The sequence below is a fragment of the Protopterus annectens genome, chromosome 3.part1 (assembly GCF_019279795.1).
Source record: "Protopterus annectens isolate FY-2018-M chromosome 3.part1, PAN1.0, whole genome shotgun sequence".
Classification (NCBI taxonomy): domain Eukaryota; kingdom Metazoa; phylum Chordata; order Ceratodontiformes; family Protopteridae; genus Protopterus; species Protopterus annectens.
The window spans coordinates 64,927,669-64,947,197 of record NC_056732.1 but is presented as its reverse complement, the minus strand read 5'-3'; the positions used below and the strand labels follow the sequence as shown (position 1 = coordinate 64,947,197).

Below are 19,529 nucleotides of genomic sequence, written 5' to 3'. Positions count from 1 at the left end.
GAAAGGTATGGTCGGGTGATACGGCCAGAGATGTGGCATGTAAATTGGTTAAAGACAACATCTTTCAACAGAGGTCTGAATTGCTTGTATTATTTGCAATAAATGTTTGTTAAAAATACTTAAATGAATGTGTATCTGACCCCTTCACTGTGGAACATGACATTTTTAAGATTCAAAATGTGAAACGTTGCTTATTGTAAGGTATGACTGAGAAGTATAATCCTGGATGAGAGCAACAATTGCACACCCATTTTAAGACTTGTTGAGTGGGACAACTATCATCTGTCACTAATAAGTCTGAGTTTTTCACCAGATGCAGCATTACTAAAGCCGCTGATGTTCAGCAGTTATAGTCTCCTTTTTACCGAAGTCACGAACCATACCCATAGTGATAGAAATATATTCAACAAACTAGGGGAGGATCCAGATTGTCATTTTCTATTTTCTCCTACCTTACAACAGCAGTGCCACACCATACCGTGTACATAATTAATGAGCAGGAAGTATCCTGCATAGTCAAGTGGTGAAAAGACACGTCAAGAGTAGCCAGATGACTTAGTAGTAAAGGCGTGAAATAGCGTTGATCTGTGGTGCATTAAACGTTACCGAGTCTGGTGGACAGCACGAGAGCCGCAATTACTAAGTAGTATTTTAGTTTACTTTGTAGTATTGGAGCTTACAAAGTGAAAGAGAACGTGCCGGCAACATGTCGGATATAGGGGACTGGTTTAAGAGTATACCCCTTATCACTAGGTACTGGTTTGCGGGTTCAATTATTGTACCTTTGATTGGTAGACTGGGATTGATCAATCCTATGTACTTGGTGCTGTGGCCAGAAGCATTCATTCACAGATTCCAGGTGAGTGTTGTGTAGTTTTTTATTCTTTCTGATATAAAAAACAAACAAACAAAAAAGAAGATATCTGAGAGTTAGGAATTCCATCAGTTACTTTACATGTATTATTCAGTATTTTGGGTACTTGTCTCACAATGCCGTATTGTTTATAGTTGTACTGTATTGCAAACCGTACTGCTTGGCGTTGATGGGTGAAGTTTTTTCTTGGTTTCATTTATTTCCTTCCATAATTTGGTGCAGAATGGGTTGTAGTGAAAGTGGGTATAGCAAGAAAATCTGTGGTTGTGAGTTGACAAATGGCACACTTTTTTCAGCAAGTGTAAGGCATCGTATTTCACGTGGGTAAGGCGTATGTATGTCTTGTGTTTTGCGACTTTGCAGCTGATGTACTATAAAAGTCTGTATTACTTTTAAGTTTCTGTATTAATTATGATGTGCAAGGCTTTATTTACAATTGAGGCCTGCGAGGTGGACGTTGACGTAATTCGTTTCATTGACTGGCTTACTTGTTACCCAATGGTTATTGGACTGCGTTTAGCCCCCCCTCCCGTTGTTGGCAAATGTTTGCGTTTTCACTAATTTCTCACGTTATGTGACATAAGTTCAGCATTGGTACCTGCGTAACAAACACGTCAGAAATAACGTTGTAAACCTAACAACTCGTGAACTGAGGACTATGCAAGAATGCCAGAAAGTTATGTACACTTGTATGCTAATTCATAACCGGTCACTCCGATGTAAAAAACAAAATTGCGGAGTTGGGTAACAGGGCACCTTTTATCTGCCTCTCACCTGTTCCTGAGCTTAGCTCAAAATTTTGCTGTCTCATTCCTAAAAGTGGTATGATAAATGTAATGAGAATTAAACTTTAAAGATTTTCTTGAGTTTCAGAAGCTAATGCACATTTCAGTACTTACATATTTTTCAGGGCAATACCGGTTGGTTCCCAATCATGAAAGCCCTTGTAAAACACTCGGCAAGCACAAGAATTACTGTAAAAATATAATTTCCAAATTTCAGGCAGAAAAACTGCCCAAACATATAAGCAACCAGCACAGAAATGCAAACAACCCTTAGCCTGTTACTTAAAATAAATAAATAGTCATCCTAACTAGAAAGTGTCCGTTATTTCTGGATCCTCTCCGATTTTGTAAGTAAGAGGTTTAGCGCTGCGGTCATTCATTGATCTGAGGGCAGTAGAAATGCATATACAAGCCTGTAAAGTGTCTCAGGCAAACACACGAAAACGTCTCAAAGGTGCAGTCACCAAACTAACTTATCACATGAGAATTTGATAATTTATAGCATGAAAGAGCAGTAACCTGCTTGCGTATCTGAGTTTCTAGAATGCGAACGTGTTACTCTCACGTCACGTGTTGTAAGTATCCAATGCCAGTTAAACGTATTAAAGTTTAACCCTGCAATTCTCATGCCTAAACACTCTTCTCAGCAATCTGACCATATACCCATGCCTTTGTCTGAAAACCTAAAACCCAGTTTACTCAGTGACATGCAAGACAACATTATCCCTTTTGTTACTGAACAGTCTCTCACTTAATAGGTTCATAGGAGGGTTATTAGGCTAGTGGCCCTAGAGCCTTTACAAGCCTAGTCATGTTAATCCCAAGTATCCCCATTTGTTCTTTTTGGGTAGTTCGTAGAATGAATTTATGAAAAATTCTTGCTATAAGATCTGTCACTTGCTAACTTCCAAATCTTGATTTTAACTATTGCCAAGAACGTACTACTCCCTAAAACTGAGTACTTCCTACCTGTCCTGACATTTCACTCTTCTTATAATATGCAGACTACAGCAGTAGAATCACATATGCACCATTGTAACCACATAAAAGGTGTTAAATGGCTTGTTATAGTGGATAGGTCCTCTTTCCTCTTGAGCTGCCTCAATTTCAAAATACTGAGACTATGGGAAAAACCTGGTTCCCATTAATTACCACATCGATGGTAGTCCACTGAACACAGAAGGCGCTGTAAGAGATCTGGGAACACAGGCTGACAGCAACCTCTCTTGACCACCATACTGCCACTGTGGTCAGAAAGTCCTTCTATGTGGCACGTCGCATTACTAAGGGTTTTACACCCAGGAAGAAAGAAGTTATTGTCTCCCTCTACTCTTCCCTCATTAGGCCAGTGAATGAGTACAATGCCCCATTTGGCATGTACCTCACTCAACACTTGCAACAACTGGGGAGGCCGCAAAAGTACCTCACAAAGAGGATCCTAGGTCTTAAACGTACCTCACAAGAAGGATCCTAGGCCTTAAACATTTGTCCTATATGGACAGACTAAAAAAACTTCTATTCTCTGTCTCATATTGCCTACTTGGAGACGATCTGTGCTTGATTTACAGAGCCATGTCTGATCCAGCTCTATTAGAAATGCTACATCTAAAGAAATCCCAATCCCTCCGGACCACACACTCCAGAGACATCAACCTCATTACCACAATCAACAGAACATGCTGGATGGACATGTTCTTAACCTAGAGACTGCCCATGCTATGGAATAGACTTCCCATACATGTCAAGCAGAGCACCTCACTGGCCCTCTTCAAGAGTAATCTTGATGAGTGGATGGAAAATAGAAAATTAACCCCAGGGTTCACTCCAGTGGCTTTAGTCGACAGAGGCACTGGGAACTAAGGTCAGGTGGCACGATGCCAGGATAATCCTATGGGCTAGGCTTGTAAAGGCTCCAGGGCCATTAGCATAATACACTCCTATGAATCTATGATATTGTCCTCCTCTTGGGTCCAGATTACTACTCAGAGAACATTTTTGCCTACTAAGAGACAGTACTGATGACGGAATCCTTCTTATCCTCCCAGTGTTCCAGAAGACAGTAGATGAAAAGCCTTCTCATGCTACGAACTCTCAACCTATAATCACCTTCCCAAGGAAATCAGGACCCCTCCCTACTATAAAATAATGCGCTGAGTGCCAGGATTAATCTCTGAAATCAGGAAAAAGGGGGGATGATTTTGGCATAATGGTTAAGATCTTCACCTCATAGACACAAGGTACAAAATTTGACTCTGTTCCCAGGTACTTAGCTAATTTCAAAGTGGCTCTTCAGGGAAAATAACCTAATATTCACCTATGTACCTAAAATATAGGCTTGTTAAACACCTTTCAGATGCTAGAAAGATATATATATGGAAAATTTTTGTTAGGCTCTAGTCTCCTAAAATGTTGCAACCAGTAGCCACCACAGAAGGGCCTCAGGAAGCTGGGAAAACAAAGCACTCCATTCAGACACAGTTAGAAACTCAGAGTGAAATAGCAGTTTGAATTGTTAAAACATATTCCCAAAGCTTTTTTGTGTTAAAACAACTTTTCACTGCTGTTCTGTGGTAGCAGCTTGCTTACTCCTGTCTAAGTTGGAAAACACATTTCTCCAACTTTTGTAGTTCATGGAACAAAATAAAACTCCATACATACAAAAGTTATGATTGTGTTTTTCCTTATCATAACCCAGCTTATGTGCTTGTGACATGGATGTCAAGGTTCACCTCTCACATAGCAGTCTGGTTATAATCAAAGGCAGGATCATTATCCTGTATATTTATACCAATTTCCATATTGGCTTTTGCTGTAGTGTGTTTGGTACTAATGTTACTAGATTTCAAGACAGAATTGGTTTTAACTAGTAACATGGACACTTTTTTAATATTAAGAAGCACTGATTTTGTTAAGCATTTATGTCAAGCTGTTGGTTTCATCAATACAGGAATGTTTACTTTGAAATGGTTAGAAAATACTAGTGAAATTCCTTTACAATGAAAGAACAAAATTAATATTTAAGTATAGTATATACATTTGTGTATTTGTTTATTTAGATGTGGTTAGCCCTGGTAGATCACTGATGACCGGTTTCAGGCTTAGCATGGGAAAAACAATGATGGAACCATAACATGAATAACCAATTTTTTTCAGAAGTGCAAAGGTATAAAGAGACGGGATGAGAACGGTAAAGACAGCAAGAAAGGAGATGAGAAAGAAAAAAGGGAATAAGTAGGGAAAGTATGAAAATGTTATGCTACATAAATACCTGAGTAATCAGAAAAGTATGAAAATGTTATGCTACATAAATACCTGAGTAGTCAGAAAAGTCAAAAATGATAACAGTGTAGTGAGTAATAAAAGGTTGTGAAAAAGTCAAATGATTTTTAGAGAAGCACTGACATTTTATCTTTGGAGATTTTTTTGTACTTGTTTAGAAAGCATAAGAAGTTTCTAATATTTATTAGAAAAAATTCCAAGATTTTAGGGCCTAAAACTGAGAAGCTGTGATTACTGCACTTTGAGGGGAGAGTTGGGCCTCAGTGAGGTTTCCGATTTATATATTCTTTCTCTTAATGCGAAATAACATGCTAGATAAGTAAGAGTTTAGATTCAAGAGTGTGAAAAAAATGGTAACAAGAAGTAGTATGGCTGGCTGTTAGATTGGTAGTTGGTTAGGTTTTGGAAGCATAGAGCAATGATTAGCTATAGGAGCAAAGGAGATGAAAAGACATTTTTGTTAGATGTAATTTGAAGGGAAGTATGTTTTTCTTTTGAATCCGAAGCTATAACTTGAAGGGTGTATTGTAATTTGGCCATTATAATATTCCTTTCTCTTCTCTTTCTGAAGAAGATAAATTGAGATTTCCCAAGCCCAGAAGGCTAAGTCATAAATATTACCACTGCTTACAAAAAAATTGCTATCAACAGCCGTTTCAGTTTTTAGTTCTAAGGTAGTGTATATTGCTATTTATTCTACCTTTGAAAGTTTTTATGTAGGAAAGACTTGAGAAACATTTACTAGCATGTTTATGCTACTAAAATGATGTTAAAAAGGCACTTTATAAGCGGTTTGTAATCATTTAAGAAAGCATTTATTTACAGTGGCATATCATGCAGTATGAGACCAGAGAGGTTCAGATTTTAATTGTATGCTTGAAAACCAATCATTGCATTAGTAGTTGCTTTTGAATGCAAATTAGTAGCAACATTTTAATGCTAACAATGCGATGCACGGAGTGTGGTGATTACACTCCAGTATCTGGAAAAAACAAATCAGCTCAGCACTTCTGTAGCGCGAGACCTGATCTTAACAAATGTTAAGCACCCCTTGGTTCATTTGTTAAGGTAAGGTGTCACGCCAGGCAGTTAAATTTGCCAGTACCGACCAGCAAACCGCATCAGAATTAAAAACCGATTTGGCTCTGCCTGCTGTCTGTGCAAGTAATGTGTCCCTGACTTTCTGTAACATAAAGAGTACCTCATTAAATTTTTTTTAAGCACAACCTGGATAACTGGATGGAGAACAGAAAATACACCCCTGGGATTCCACCTGTGTCCCTGCTGGACAGTGGCATAGGGTGCTGATTTGTTGGAATATGGGCTAAATTCTTGGCTAGGCTTGTAAGGGCCTCCGGGCCAATAACCTAGCAACTTCCTATGATCCTAAGAGAGTATGTTACTGCCTTTCTGAAAGCTCTTGCTAAGTGCTTTATGACTTTGAAAGCTGGCAAAACACTTGGTGCATTTTCTTTTGTAAGGATTTGATACAAAAAGGATAAACATTTCTATCTGTGCTTTATTTGCATATTTATTTTGGGGAAAACTGTCACGCAAGCTAATTACTTTATTGATACGACGCCCCTTAGAGTTGAGTCGGTAGTCCAGGATCAGGGAACATATGTAGACAGTGATCTGGCCTTTGTCCTATATGTGGCCAAGGTAGTAAGAAATTCATTCTATGTTGCCAACTTGTAAGTAAGGGTATGGCTTCCAGATCCAAGGAAGTCATAGTGCAACTTTATTCATCCCTTATCAGACCCATCATTGAGTATAATGCCCCCTTTTGACATGTACCTGACGAGACATGTGTGACAGTTGGAATGCCCACAAAGGTTCCTTAACAAGAAAATCCCGGGTATAAACACATTGTCCTATATGGATCATCTTAAAGCCATCTCTCTGCGCTCTCGTCTCCTGTAGGTTAGTGAGAAGAGATCTAGGCCTTGTATACAAGGCATCTTTGAATCCAGCACTAAAGAACCTTTTGCACATCTGTAAAACAAACAGCATCAGAACCACTAGATCCAACAATTTAAATTTTGTCTTATGACTTGCATGACATGTTGATGTGACAGATGTTTCAGAGGATCCCCATGCTTTGGAACAAGGCTCCCCATCCATGTGAGAGTCTATCCCTAAATCCTGTTTGTGTAACGTTGACTAATGGATGAAAAAACGAAAATTCACTACAGGTTTGGTCCTCATGTCTCTGTAAACAGAGGCAGACAGTAATAGCCAAAGTGTCATAATGCTCCTACATAACCTCTAGAAATTTCCTAACTAAACTAATAAACGCTCATGATATGTAGGGACACAATTGGGGTGGATTGCATGGCTCTGCTTATAAAGGCCGTGGTGGTCATTCACCTAGTATATATCTATGAACAACTTGTTTTATTAAATGCTACAGCATGATGCTGTTCATCCTATATATGTTTTTGTTTTGCCTGCAATACAACATGGGCATGCATAATGTACTTATCAGTTATAGTTTTTATAAATGTCAAAGTCTCTCCTTCCATTTTGTCTCTGTTTCAAGGTGTGTGTGTGGTTGGGGGTTAGACCCTCTCTGGCAGGCAATGGCCAAGGTAGAAAACCAAACATATAACTAAGTGTGATGCTAGCCCACATCTGTGGGGATTTTAGAAGATCCTCAATTGGCTGTTTGCATCTGTTTGGTATGCAGGGGGAAGTTTGAGATCCAACTAAAAATTATGCAGACAAAGGGCAAATGTACATATGCATGGAAGGCCTATTGCTTAGTAATACGAACTGTAGTGGAGAATTGAGTGCTGTGAGTCAGAAACACAACTGCTGCAGTACTAGACCTCCTTATCCAGGGGTTCTGCATGACTGATATACTGTAAACCTTTAAACATGAAGGCAGCATCCCTATACAGTGCAGTCGCTCCCACCAGTTCTACCGCAGGTCAGTAGAGAATTTGCATCGCAGTTTCTACTAGGTATGCAACTTTAGTAGCTATGGAATGTGTGACATGGAGGAACTGCTCCCTTTGTAGGTAGCCATCAAATGCACATGGACCCCTATTCTGTCCGTGCCATATTTGTTATCATAGCTTGTTTCCATCTCCCAACCCTCAATGTGTGGAGGAATCCTATAGGGCCATATAGGACTGTCATCATCCTGTAGTGCCACAGCTATGCACCATTTTTGCTAGCAGTGAAGTACAACTTTGTACTAGGACAGGACCAGCTAAAACCCAAATTGAAACTCTAATTTAACAGTTTTAGAATAACTAAATGTAATGCAAGCTGTGCAGCAACCACAACAGTGAAGGTATGTAGTGAAATAATGTTTAACAGTAAAAGAACTGGCGTAAACTGACCAGGGTATGAATTCAGCAAGCTGTTCTACTCTACACTTCCTACAACACTGTAATTATCTAGCAAATGCAAAAATAGAATAAGAAAACACATTGTGTTAATTAATCTAAGTAATGTTAGCTTGCATCAGTGAAGCACCTATATTTGTAAGATTAATCTACTAAATATTATTTGGTCACTGATACTTCTAAGGGAAAATACCATATTCAAGAGAAATGGTCCTGTCTTGCAATATAAGTTTAGTTATCTGTAGGGGAAACTAGGTGTTCTAAAGTAACTGCTTTATTTTTTCTTCATTTTGAAAAAGTTGTGTACAGTGGTCACCGTGAAGAAGATCAGAATAAGTAGTAGGACTATATGGACTATAGAAGTCAGGAACTGCATTTCAGAGTAACTTGGTTGTCTTCCTTTCTGTTAGACAGTGTTATAAACCTACATATTTTATTAGGTGCCCTAGAGAAAATAATGGGAGTCAATAAGTATTAATTCACTGTCCATTTTTTTTTTTAAACCGTGTTGGCTTAAGGCTATGCAGATTTAGTTTGTGTCAACACTTTTTCATGTAGATCTGCTGTGTGTGTGAAAGAGAAGATGGTAGGCTCCTCCTATATCCCAAAGTATCTGAATACATCACTTGCAGAAACAAGTGAAACTTAAGTATGTGAAACCTTTGTTGCGATAGTTGTACTACATATATTTTATGTCTTTAATTTCTGTCTATGGTGCTTACATATGGGCAGAGTGAAAAGCTTTAACTGGGAAGACATGTTTGCTAACCTCCTTTTTGAAGGAGACCAGCACCATAACATAGAGGGATAAAGCCCTTCCTATGCAACAGAAGTGATCTGGTGGGGGTAGGGGTGAGAGTGAGTGGATGTTGCCAGTTCACTCATCATGGGGGGTAAGGAGGTGGCTGTGGCTCACCACAAGGGTGACACCTAGTAGGAACATTGGGTAGTGTATCAACTAGTGTTACTTTGAGCCAGCTGAGCCCACACTGTCATGGAGCTTAGCACCAATAAAGCCAAACAGAATCCAGTTTACCAAACGAGGCTCCCCCTCGGTGGACAGCAACAGCAGGCTCAAAGGAGATGCCGAAGGGGAGGAGGGTGCTAACAATAGGGAGAGAGCAGTGCTTCCCAGGAGCAAGAAGCTGGCCTGCTTCCTACCACCCATCTCTCAAATCTCAGCTCAGACTTATGTTGTACAGTTGTAGACTAGCAGTAAATGCACTTCAAAAGCACATAAACAGAGTTTTTTTACCTTTCCTTTCTCCTTGGCCCTTATCTGTTTTTCTTTACATAGCAAGTAAATTTCTTTTAATTGCTTACAATGTATTAATGTTTTTATACACATTAGCACTCTGTGTGTCTGTTGGACTTTAAGTGGTCAGTAGGGTTTGCAATTTGAATTTTGTAATAACTAATCAAAAATTGCTGTAATTAATCAAAAGTTGCGATCAAGTAAAAAATGTATATCTGAGAAAATTAAAGCAACATCAAATCCTTTACAGATATGACATATTTTGAAACCTATAATTTCTAAATTTATTTATATATTAAAATAAAACTGTCTTATTGGTATAAAAGTGCAATTTGTGCATGTTTGTGTGCAGTTTGTGCATGTTTGCCTATTCTTATAACTGTAAAGGTAGGCTATTTGTCAATTTTAGAGATCTTTTGTATTTTCCCAGAAAACCTAAAACATATAGCTTGCTTTTGTATTTACATAGTCTTTTTGCTGTACTAATGTTGTCGGGTTACTTTTTCATTTCGTATGGTTTAAGTGAAATGGTCTTTCAGAGTTTTCAGCCATAACTCAGCCAAAAGAGTAAGCAAAAGTGCAACACAGCCAGGCAGCTTATTGTTTGGGAGATGGGAGGAAACTAGAATACACAGATTAAACAAACACGGAATCAAAAGGGGGTATGCTGACACATAAAGACAAAAATCACACATTTTTTACAATAATTTTTTTTTTGGTAAACTTCTTGTTAGATATACAGTGGATATAAAAAGTTTATACATCCCTGTTAAAATGCCAGGTTTTTGTGATATAAAAAATGAGACCATAATAAATAATTTCAAAACTTTTTCCACCTTTAATGTGACCTATAACCTGTACAATTCAAATGATCTGTCTGGGGAATAATATATAAAAAAATCAAAACATACAATAAGCTGGTTGCATAAGTGTGCACACCCTTAAACTAATACTTAGTTGAAGCACCTTTTGATTTAATTACAGCATTCAGTCTTCTTGGGTAGGAGTCTATCAGCATGGCACATCTTGGCTTGGCAATATTTGCCACTATTCTTTACAAAAGTGCTCCAAATCTGTCAGATTGTGAAGGTATCTCTTGTGCACAGCCCTCTTCAGGTCACCCTACAGATTTGCTATTGGATTTAGGTCTGGGCTCCGGCTGGGCCATTCCAAAACTTTAATTTTCTTCTGGTAAAGCCATTCTTTTGTTGATTAGGATGTATGCTTGGGATCATTATCATGTTGTAAGGTGAAATTCCTCTTCATCTTCATCTTTCTAGCAAACGCTTGAAGGTTTTGGGCCAAAAGTGACTGGTATTTGGAACTTTTCATAATTCCCTCCACCTTGACTAAAGCCCTAGTTCCAGCTGAAGAAAAGCAACCCCAAAGCATGATACCGCCACCTCCATGCTTCACCGTACAGATGGTGTTCGCTTGGTGATGTGAAGTGTTGTTTTTGAGCCAAACGTACCTTTTGGAATTGTGGCCAAAAAGTTCAAACTTGGTTTCGTAAGACCATAACACATTTTTCCACATGCTTGTGGGAGACTTGATGTATTGTTTTGCAAATTTTAGCCGGGCCTGGATGTTTTTCTGTGTAAGAAAAGGCTTCCGTCTTGCAACCCTACCCCATAGCCTTGACATAATGGATAATACAGGAGATTGTTGTCGCATGTAGTACACAACCAGTACTTGCCAGAAATTCCTGCAGCTTCTTCAGTGTTGCTGTAGGTCTCTTGGCAGCCTCTCTGACCAGTTTTCGTCTTGTCTTTTCATCAATTTTGGAGGGACGTCCAATTCTTTGCAACGTCACTGTTGTCCCATATTTTCTCCACTTTTTGATGACTGTCTTCACTGTGTGCCATGGTGTAGTCAATGCTGTGGAAATTTTTTTGTACCCTTCTCCTGACTGATGCCTTTCAACAGTGAGATACCTTTGATTCTTTGTAAGCTCTCTGCGAACCATGGCTTTTGCTGTAGCAGGCAACTGAGTAAATGTTAGGAAAATCCTACTAGAACAGCTGAACTTTATTTGGGGTTAATCAGAGTCTCTAATTGATGGCAGATGTGTACCCAAGAAGACTGAATGTTGCAATTAAATCAAAAGGTTCTTCAACAAAGTATTAGTTTAAGGGTGTGCACACTTATGCAACCAGCTTATTGTGAGTTTTCTATATTTTTCCCCCTAACAGATTTGTTTGTTTTTCAATTGAATTGTACAGGTTATAGGTCCCATTAAAGGTGGGAAAAGTTTTGAAATGATTTATTGTGGTTTCATTTTTTATATCACAAAAACCTGGCATTTTACAGGGTGTGTACACTTTATATCCACTGTATGCCTCTGCTGGACTAGAATGCAGTCCTTTGTTGATAGCATTTTTAAGCCAGTGTTTCATAGCTCTAGTGCTGTATACCAGTGTTTCACAGCTCTAGTGCTGTATAACAAAGTATGTATGGCTAAGAAGAAGTGGTTTGTTTTAAATGCAGTCATCTTACTGAGGCTCTGCAGTTGTAGGAAAGTTCTGTTTCTGAACATGTAACCAAGAAAAGTCAAATTACCCATTTGTACACACTTTTTATTCAATTAAATGCTCTTTCAGATCTATATACTGGTCTATTCGTTTTAAGTGACAAGTAAATTATAACGTTTATAATGTATGTATGCAGTGACTCTTTCAGTAAAATGTGCTTTTCTTGCTACATAATGGTCCGTTCTCTATTAGTTCATTTTCATTTTCCTCATTAATCTACTTGTGAAATCTCTGTCATGCATGTATAACATGGATGCCCCAACTTGTGTTCCGTAAGATATTTATGTTGTAAATTAACTGACAAGCAACTGTATTGCCCATATTTATGATTTATACTGACTGGTGTCACCGTCATGTGGCTTTTTTGTTGCTGACTAGTGCTGGGATTATTCACGGTGTAAATTCCTGTCTTTTGAAAGGTTGTACACCACTGATGTAGAGAAACTTGCATTTGCTTAGAAGATGTAAGAATTTTTTGTAAATCTTTCTTAAAATGCAGACCAGTCCATTTCATTTATTTAAGGTAATGATGATGGTATAATACCATTTGTGAAGTTCAGTCAGTTGTTGTGTTTAGAGTCATAATGTAAACTTTGTGATTGGCAGTTTAAAGTTCTGGATAATTTGTGCATTCACTGTTTCATGGTCCACATTTAAATACCATTATAACAGATACCTGTAGCAAATGCTGTAGTTAATTTATAATAAAGTGGGGAATACTTGAACATTTCAGTCTTCTTTCTTGACTGTTTTGTATGCATTACTGCACAAGAGGTCCACCCAGATCTCTACACACTTTGCGTGGCTATCTCTAAGAAGTATTTTACAGGGATTATCTGCAGAGTTTATCTTCAGTGAAGAGTGGTAAAGGGAGTGTATTTATACCTCTGGTGCAGTTCTAGAGAATTCTGATTAACATACAACCAGCCCAAATGCAGGATGCTAAATGGTAGAGTGCGCATCTTCAATACAAGACTCAAAGGAGTAGAAGTGTGAATTTTTAGTTTGTTTACAGGCCAGTGGACTGTACATATTGGAATGCAATAGAATATAGATTAAAAGCATTAAAGAAACAGGGTAGCCCTGTCTGCAAATGGTTAACAGTTCACTTAAGTAAAGGCCAGACAGTGTTAATCTCTTTAGTCTTACAGCAAATAAACTGTTTAGGATGGTATTCCAAAAGCAATAAAACTGCATTCAGTACTGGGAATGACTGGTGAGTTGTAAAGCAGTACAGTGACCTTATGAAAATGACAAGATGGGCTGCAATGTGCTTTTCTGTCATACTGCCATTGTACAGTATCTCTACAGCTTTAATGACAAGGTAATTTGTCCCTGTTGTATAATCGCAACTCTTGTCCTAGCTCCCAAGTCTCCTAATGGTACATTTACCGAAGTTAAAAGTCAAAAACTATTACTTCTCTGTGGAATACAGGAGATAAAACCTTGACTATTCCATAGACCAAGTATGTTTAGCTGCCTAGGCACTGAAGAGAGGGATAGGGAGGATGAGAGTGAGTGAGTGATGCCAGTGCTCCCATCCAGGGAAGAGGAAGACATCTGCTAGTCCATGCAGGAGTGTGGAGCAGGTGTCGGGAACTGGTATCTGGTCAATGTTTGGTGTGGTTATATGCTGTGCACTCCATTTGGGCATGTGAGCAGGAAAAAACGTGGTCTCTCCATAGAAAAACATAATACATAGTTACCAGCCACCAAGGAGAGCGGTTGTATTTGGGAGGATCCCATATGACTGGCATAAAACACCCACTCTCTCACACCAGACAGTCCGCTCTATGGAAAATAAATGGACTAACACAGCTGTCAACCCAGTCAGGGGATGAATTGGTCATGGGGCCCTCATCCTGATGAGGGGATGAATGAACCTGGCTCCCCTACCCCCACAAATCTCAGGAAAGAACTACAGTGAAAGTTGGAAAGCAGTCAGATCATGTAGCTTCAAAAACAGTGAAATCATTACTACTGCATGAAGGATGTATTTTTTGTAGACCATCCTAGAGAACTTTTGCCTCACAGAAATTATGTCGCCTAGCTTGCAATAATTAGCATATATAATTATTCAGAGCCAATTTCCTAATTTGAAACCTGGGAAGAACAGTCCAAAAAGAGGCCCCAGTACAGAGCCTTTTGGTATACTGCTAGGAATCTGCAAAGGCCTGATGTGACAGCCCATTTTGAAATTTTATATAGGTCAGATGTGTTCACATGTTAACATTTTGATTAACATCCTTAATGGGAGGGGCTTCCAAGATGTCTGCATACCCAGTAACAGCTTAATTTCAGCTCTTCCAGTGTGAAAACAGAAACTCGGAAAAGACAGCCAGTGAACTTGTCTTTTTGGGTAAATTTCAATAACTGGCTAGTAAGTGCACTCCTTGGATGCCAGCAAAAAAAAAATTCAGAGAATCTGAAAGAAAATCAATAAAAGGTGAGGAGAAAACACTGACTGGGAAGAGTTCTGCAGCTGCTCAACAAAAAGCAGTGCAAGTTCCAGCTTTGGTGCAAGACATGACGTCTAGTAACCTAGAGGAAAAAAGTCAAATGTACTCAGAGCTGAGTAAAATAAAAAAAACACTGAAGGAGTATATTGCCTCAAATAACAAAAGGCTGGAAAAATGGAAGAAACTTTAAACAGGTATTCAGATGAAAGGATAAGACTGCAAAAATGAGAGGTTAAAATGAAGAAAAGGCTGGCTGAGTATGAGGTTGCTCAAGAAGGGATGTTTCAAAAAAATAATACAATTAGAAGACAGAGCACATAGGGAAAACCTGAGAATTTCCACTGTACCAGAAAAACTGGAAGGAACATAGATTCATAGACTGTGACCTAGGTTAACAACCTGGGGTAGGGGGGGCTTTCTAAGCCTAGCCAAGTTTTTCTGAAAGAATGACATCCTGCATCCAAGCAGATCTTTGAAGACAAGGTATTTATAAGCTACCTCTGTCTGTAAGGGACATGGGTGCGAGGCCCGGTGTAAATTTCCTGTTCCCCATCCACTTGTCTAGGTTGTGCTAAACTGGGTAATAGATCTGGTCCATGTGGATGGGAAGCCTGTTCTTAGGAGGGGTAGTCTCTGGGACACGCATCTGTCTCTATAGCATGTTCTGTTTAAGTCGTAGACAAAATTCGGGTCCTTAAACCTTGTATTTCTGGTACTCTTTGACTTACAAATATGTAGGATATTTGTAAGTCTGGGGTTTGCGGATGCCTTGTAAGCTATGTATAGATCACCCCTTTGCAATCTGTCAGACTGAGTAGAGGGAAAGGGCTTTAAGGTGCTCTTCTTAAGGCAGGTTATTGTTATGCCTTGTATCCTTTTTGTAAGGAACCTTTGAGGTCACTGTAGTTGCTGCATATGCCTGTTCAGGTACATACCAAAGGGAGCATTATACTCTGGTCTGATAAGGGCAGAGTACAGTGGGATAATGACCTCTTTGGACCTGGATGCCATGCAAGTTGCACAACATAAAAGGACTTCCTTGCCATTGTGGCCCTGTGGTAGTCTAAGGTAAGGCCACTGTCTACATTTGTAGCCAGATCCCTGACCATTGGGTTGACACTTAGGGGCGTAATACTAACATGGTAATTAGCTGGTTAATTTCCCAAAGGGTACAATTCTGCATTTCTTAGCATTGATGATAATGTCTTTGCTACCATTTGTTAGTCAGAGATGGACTAAGTACTAAAACTGGGAAACTGAGTGTTTGCGGAAAATTACTCACTGTACACCAGGTAGAAGAAAAGGAAATTCATTTTACTAATAAAGCAATCACTTTTGAAGTAACCATCTCCCCTCACCCCCCCCTCCCTTGCCAAGGTTAAACAAAAAAAACTTTCCAAAGCTGACTACAACCTGCTAAGAGCAGGTACAAGCAGCTTCACACCCACCATCCATTCAGTTGAATCAAGAATTAATATCCAAGCCTACATCAAAAAACTATGAGTACCTATATAGTTGCATGGACTCAGCAATACCTGACAGGACCAAATCATCTTCCTCAAGGAAGAGTAAACCTGTCTGGTGGGACAGCAGCAGTAAACAAACTGTATAATAAAAGGAAAAAAATTGCTGTCCAGGCCCAAGAAGGAGCAGGTGCCAAGTTGGAAGCAATCTCTCCTTTGTCTGATCCAGCAAATAAGGTCACTAGTGAAATCATCTTGAGGCTAACTTCAAGTCCAGATTGGCCACATCCCCTAAGGACAATCACAAGGCCTTCTTTGCATACGTCCGCAGTCTCGAAGGTAACTTCCAAATCTGCTCTGAATTGGTGGTCAAGAATACCACATACACAAATGCCATAGATATAGCCAACCTGCTGGCAGACAAGTTCAGTGAAAACTTCACCCCCTGTCCCACCATAAGTAAACCAGGACATCCCCGGCACCTACCCCCCTCTACTCATCACCAGGGAGCAGGTTATTAATGCCCTGTGAAAGGCAAAAAATACAGCCTGCTTGGGACCAGATAACATCCCTTGCTATGTCCTGCATGAACTTGGGCAAGAGCTCTCAGCACCACTAGGCATCATATTCAAGCAATGCCTGTGTACCGGCTTCATCCCAGCAGAATGGAGGATAGCCACCGTCATCCTTCTGCACAAAGGTGGAGCATCCACTGACCCAGGAAATTATAGGCAAATCAGCCTAACTAGCCTGGGCAGCAAAACTATGGGATGCATTATCATGGACCTTATAAGCAAGGTATTGTGTGAGAACTCTTGATCCCACACAGTTTGTCGAAGGATGATCATGGCTGTTTAAACTTGGCCTCCTGTTTCGAAACAGTCACCAAAGCCATGGACGAGGGCAAGACAGTGCATACCGTCTACTTTGACTTAGCCAAAGCCTTTGACACTATTCCCCACTTGGCCATAATAGATAACTCTCCCAGCAGGCATCAACCCATATGTTACCAGATGGGTAGCTAACTGGCTCACTGATAGAACCCACTCAGTCAATATAGGGGAAGCCACCTCTAGTAGTAAACTCGTAACAAGCGGCGTACCGCAAGGATCAGTCTTGGGGCCTCTAATGTTTGGGACAAATTTTTCTGAGGGCTAGTCAAAACCAGTGGTCTGTGGCTGACCAAATTTGCAAATGACTGCAAGTTGGTCATTGTCCTAGTGATGTGGACATTCTCCAAGAGGAACTTAACCAAATTAATGACTGGTGCCAGAAGCATGCCCTCAAACTGAATGCCAAGAAATGCATCATTATCCCCTTTGGGGAAAATAGTGTCCCCACTAATTATCAAATTGATAACCATGTACTAAGCAAGCAATCAGTTGTGAGGTACTTGGGTACCCAGGTTGATAGCAACCTTGACTTGACCATCTTGTTGTCTCCGTTGTACGGAAGGCTTTCTACATGGCCCACCTCATAAGTAAGGGTATTTCATCTAGGAACAAGGAGGTCATAAAATCCCTGTACTCCACCCTTATCAGACCCATTATAGTCTACAGTGCCCTGTTCGGCATGTACCTTGCCAAGCACATGTAGCGGCTAGAGAGACCACAGAGGTTCTTAACCAGGAAAATCCAGGGTCTCAAGACACCTGTCCTATACAGATAGGCTAAAAGCCCTGTCCCTCTACTCAGTTTTATACAGACTGCTCAGAGGTGACCTGTGTCTGGCATACAAGGCTGTTTCAGACTCAGCCTTGATGGAGTTGCTGCATATTTGTAAGTCAAACTCCACCAGTGCAACCTGCATGCAAGGTCTCAACCTGGTCTGTGACATTAGTAGAACTTGTTGGCAGGATAGATTTGTGTCCCAACGATTCCCCCATCTGTGGAATAGACTTGCTCTTCATGTCAAGCAGAGTACCTCACTAGCCCTCTTTAAGAAAAACCTGGACGACTGGATGGGGAAACGGAAAATATACCCCTGGGATCCCACTTGTGTCCCTGCTGGACAGGGAAAACAGGTGTTGACTTTGTGGGAGCATGGGTGAAATTCTTAGCTAGGCTTATAAGGGGCCTCTGTGCCAATAGCCTAGTATCGTCTTTTGAACTTACTAATAGGGGCATGTCGAGAAGCAGGTATGAGATTCAAGCTGTTGTATCCAGTTAATTTCAGAATATTTGGAGGGTCAGAATCAGTTTTTGATGCAGAAATACAAAAGTTTGTCCAACAGAGAGTAAGCTATCAAACAGAATGAGATTTTGCCTTTTGTTCTTCTGGTAATTAAGCCCATAGAGAGAGAGAGAGACTGCCAGTGAAACCTTAAAACCAGCAACTTGGAAATTGACAAATCTGGGATTACAAAGCATTAATTATATTTGCGAAACATGAACAAGAAAACCTAGAAATTTTGGACTTTGACTTGTAGGGGGGCTCCAAAGCATTTACCGTACTTCACATCATAATGTTTAGAAGAACATTTAGGAGAGGCGAAGAGGAAAGAAAGAGTTAACTGTAAATAAAACAATTTATTTTCTTAATGGTAGTAATTTTATAACACATGACGTAGCCTACATGCTGGTGTAACAGGGATACTAAAGTAAACAGGTGCTCCTCCTTATTCTTGTTCAGTTTGCAAAAGTCTGATCAAAAGAGTTTTGTACAAGAAAAATTTATATGCTTTTTCTTACTCTTGCATATGGGAACCACTGGATTAAAGCCCTTGTGATCTAGTGACAGTTTTTTAAGGGAAAGCAAATTAAAAAAGAACATTGACTATATAAGTTTTCCTCTAGCAAATATATGGCTGCCTCAACAAACACTCATTTATCTGGTTCTCCTGTCTCTATGGAGACAGTCTGATAAGTGGCATAAAAGCAGAATACTTACAATGGCTAGGAAATGTTTTCTGAAAACCTTCGTGTTTTTCTAATTTGGGGGAGGAATAAAGATAAGACAAAAACAGCACTTAGTAGAAGCACAGGCTGTACCATGCGTCTTAGCTTGGATAACCTTCCTTGTAGGTTAATTCAAGTCTGTAAGTATGGCTGTCAGTCTGGGACAATTGTTCCTCTTAGGATGGTTAAACTTCAATATTTGAAGAGGTATTTGTGTGTGTGTGTGTGTGTGTGTGTGTGTGTGTGTGTGTGTGTGTGTGTGTGTGTGTGTATATATATATGTATATATATATATATATATATATATATATATATATAAACAACATTTTGTGACCTATGTTCAAATGGATATGATAAGAAACAACTCTATAAAGATCACCTTAACTCTATAAAGATCACCTTATCAAACATTAAAGCTGGAACTAGAGATTTAGATGTAACGGGAATAATAACTTGTTAACGTAATGACACCACTTTCTATCTTATTTTATTTTGACATTTGTTAACCAGGTATGTCCGACTGAGCACAAACCCTTTTTCAGCAGAGGCCCAGGGAGAAAAGCTCCACACAGATCATTTTACAAGGCAGGTAAATGTAAGATGCACAGCAAGTACATGACAGATTCTACC

The 19,529-nt window shown here is 39.5% G+C and overlaps 1 protein-coding gene across 1 annotated transcript in view; it reads left to right on the top strand.

Annotated features, from left to right (window-relative positions):
* Positions 1 to 481: 481 nt before the first annotated feature.
* The window catches only part of DERL1 (derlin 1), a gene marked incomplete in the record, with an annotated part of 727,712 nt that continues 708,664 nt past the window's right edge, over positions 482 to 19,529 (top strand). The window contains 1 exon segment of the mRNA XM_044066574.1: positions 482 to 859. Coding sequence (XP_043922509.1) covers positions 707 to 859 — 153 coding nt within the window.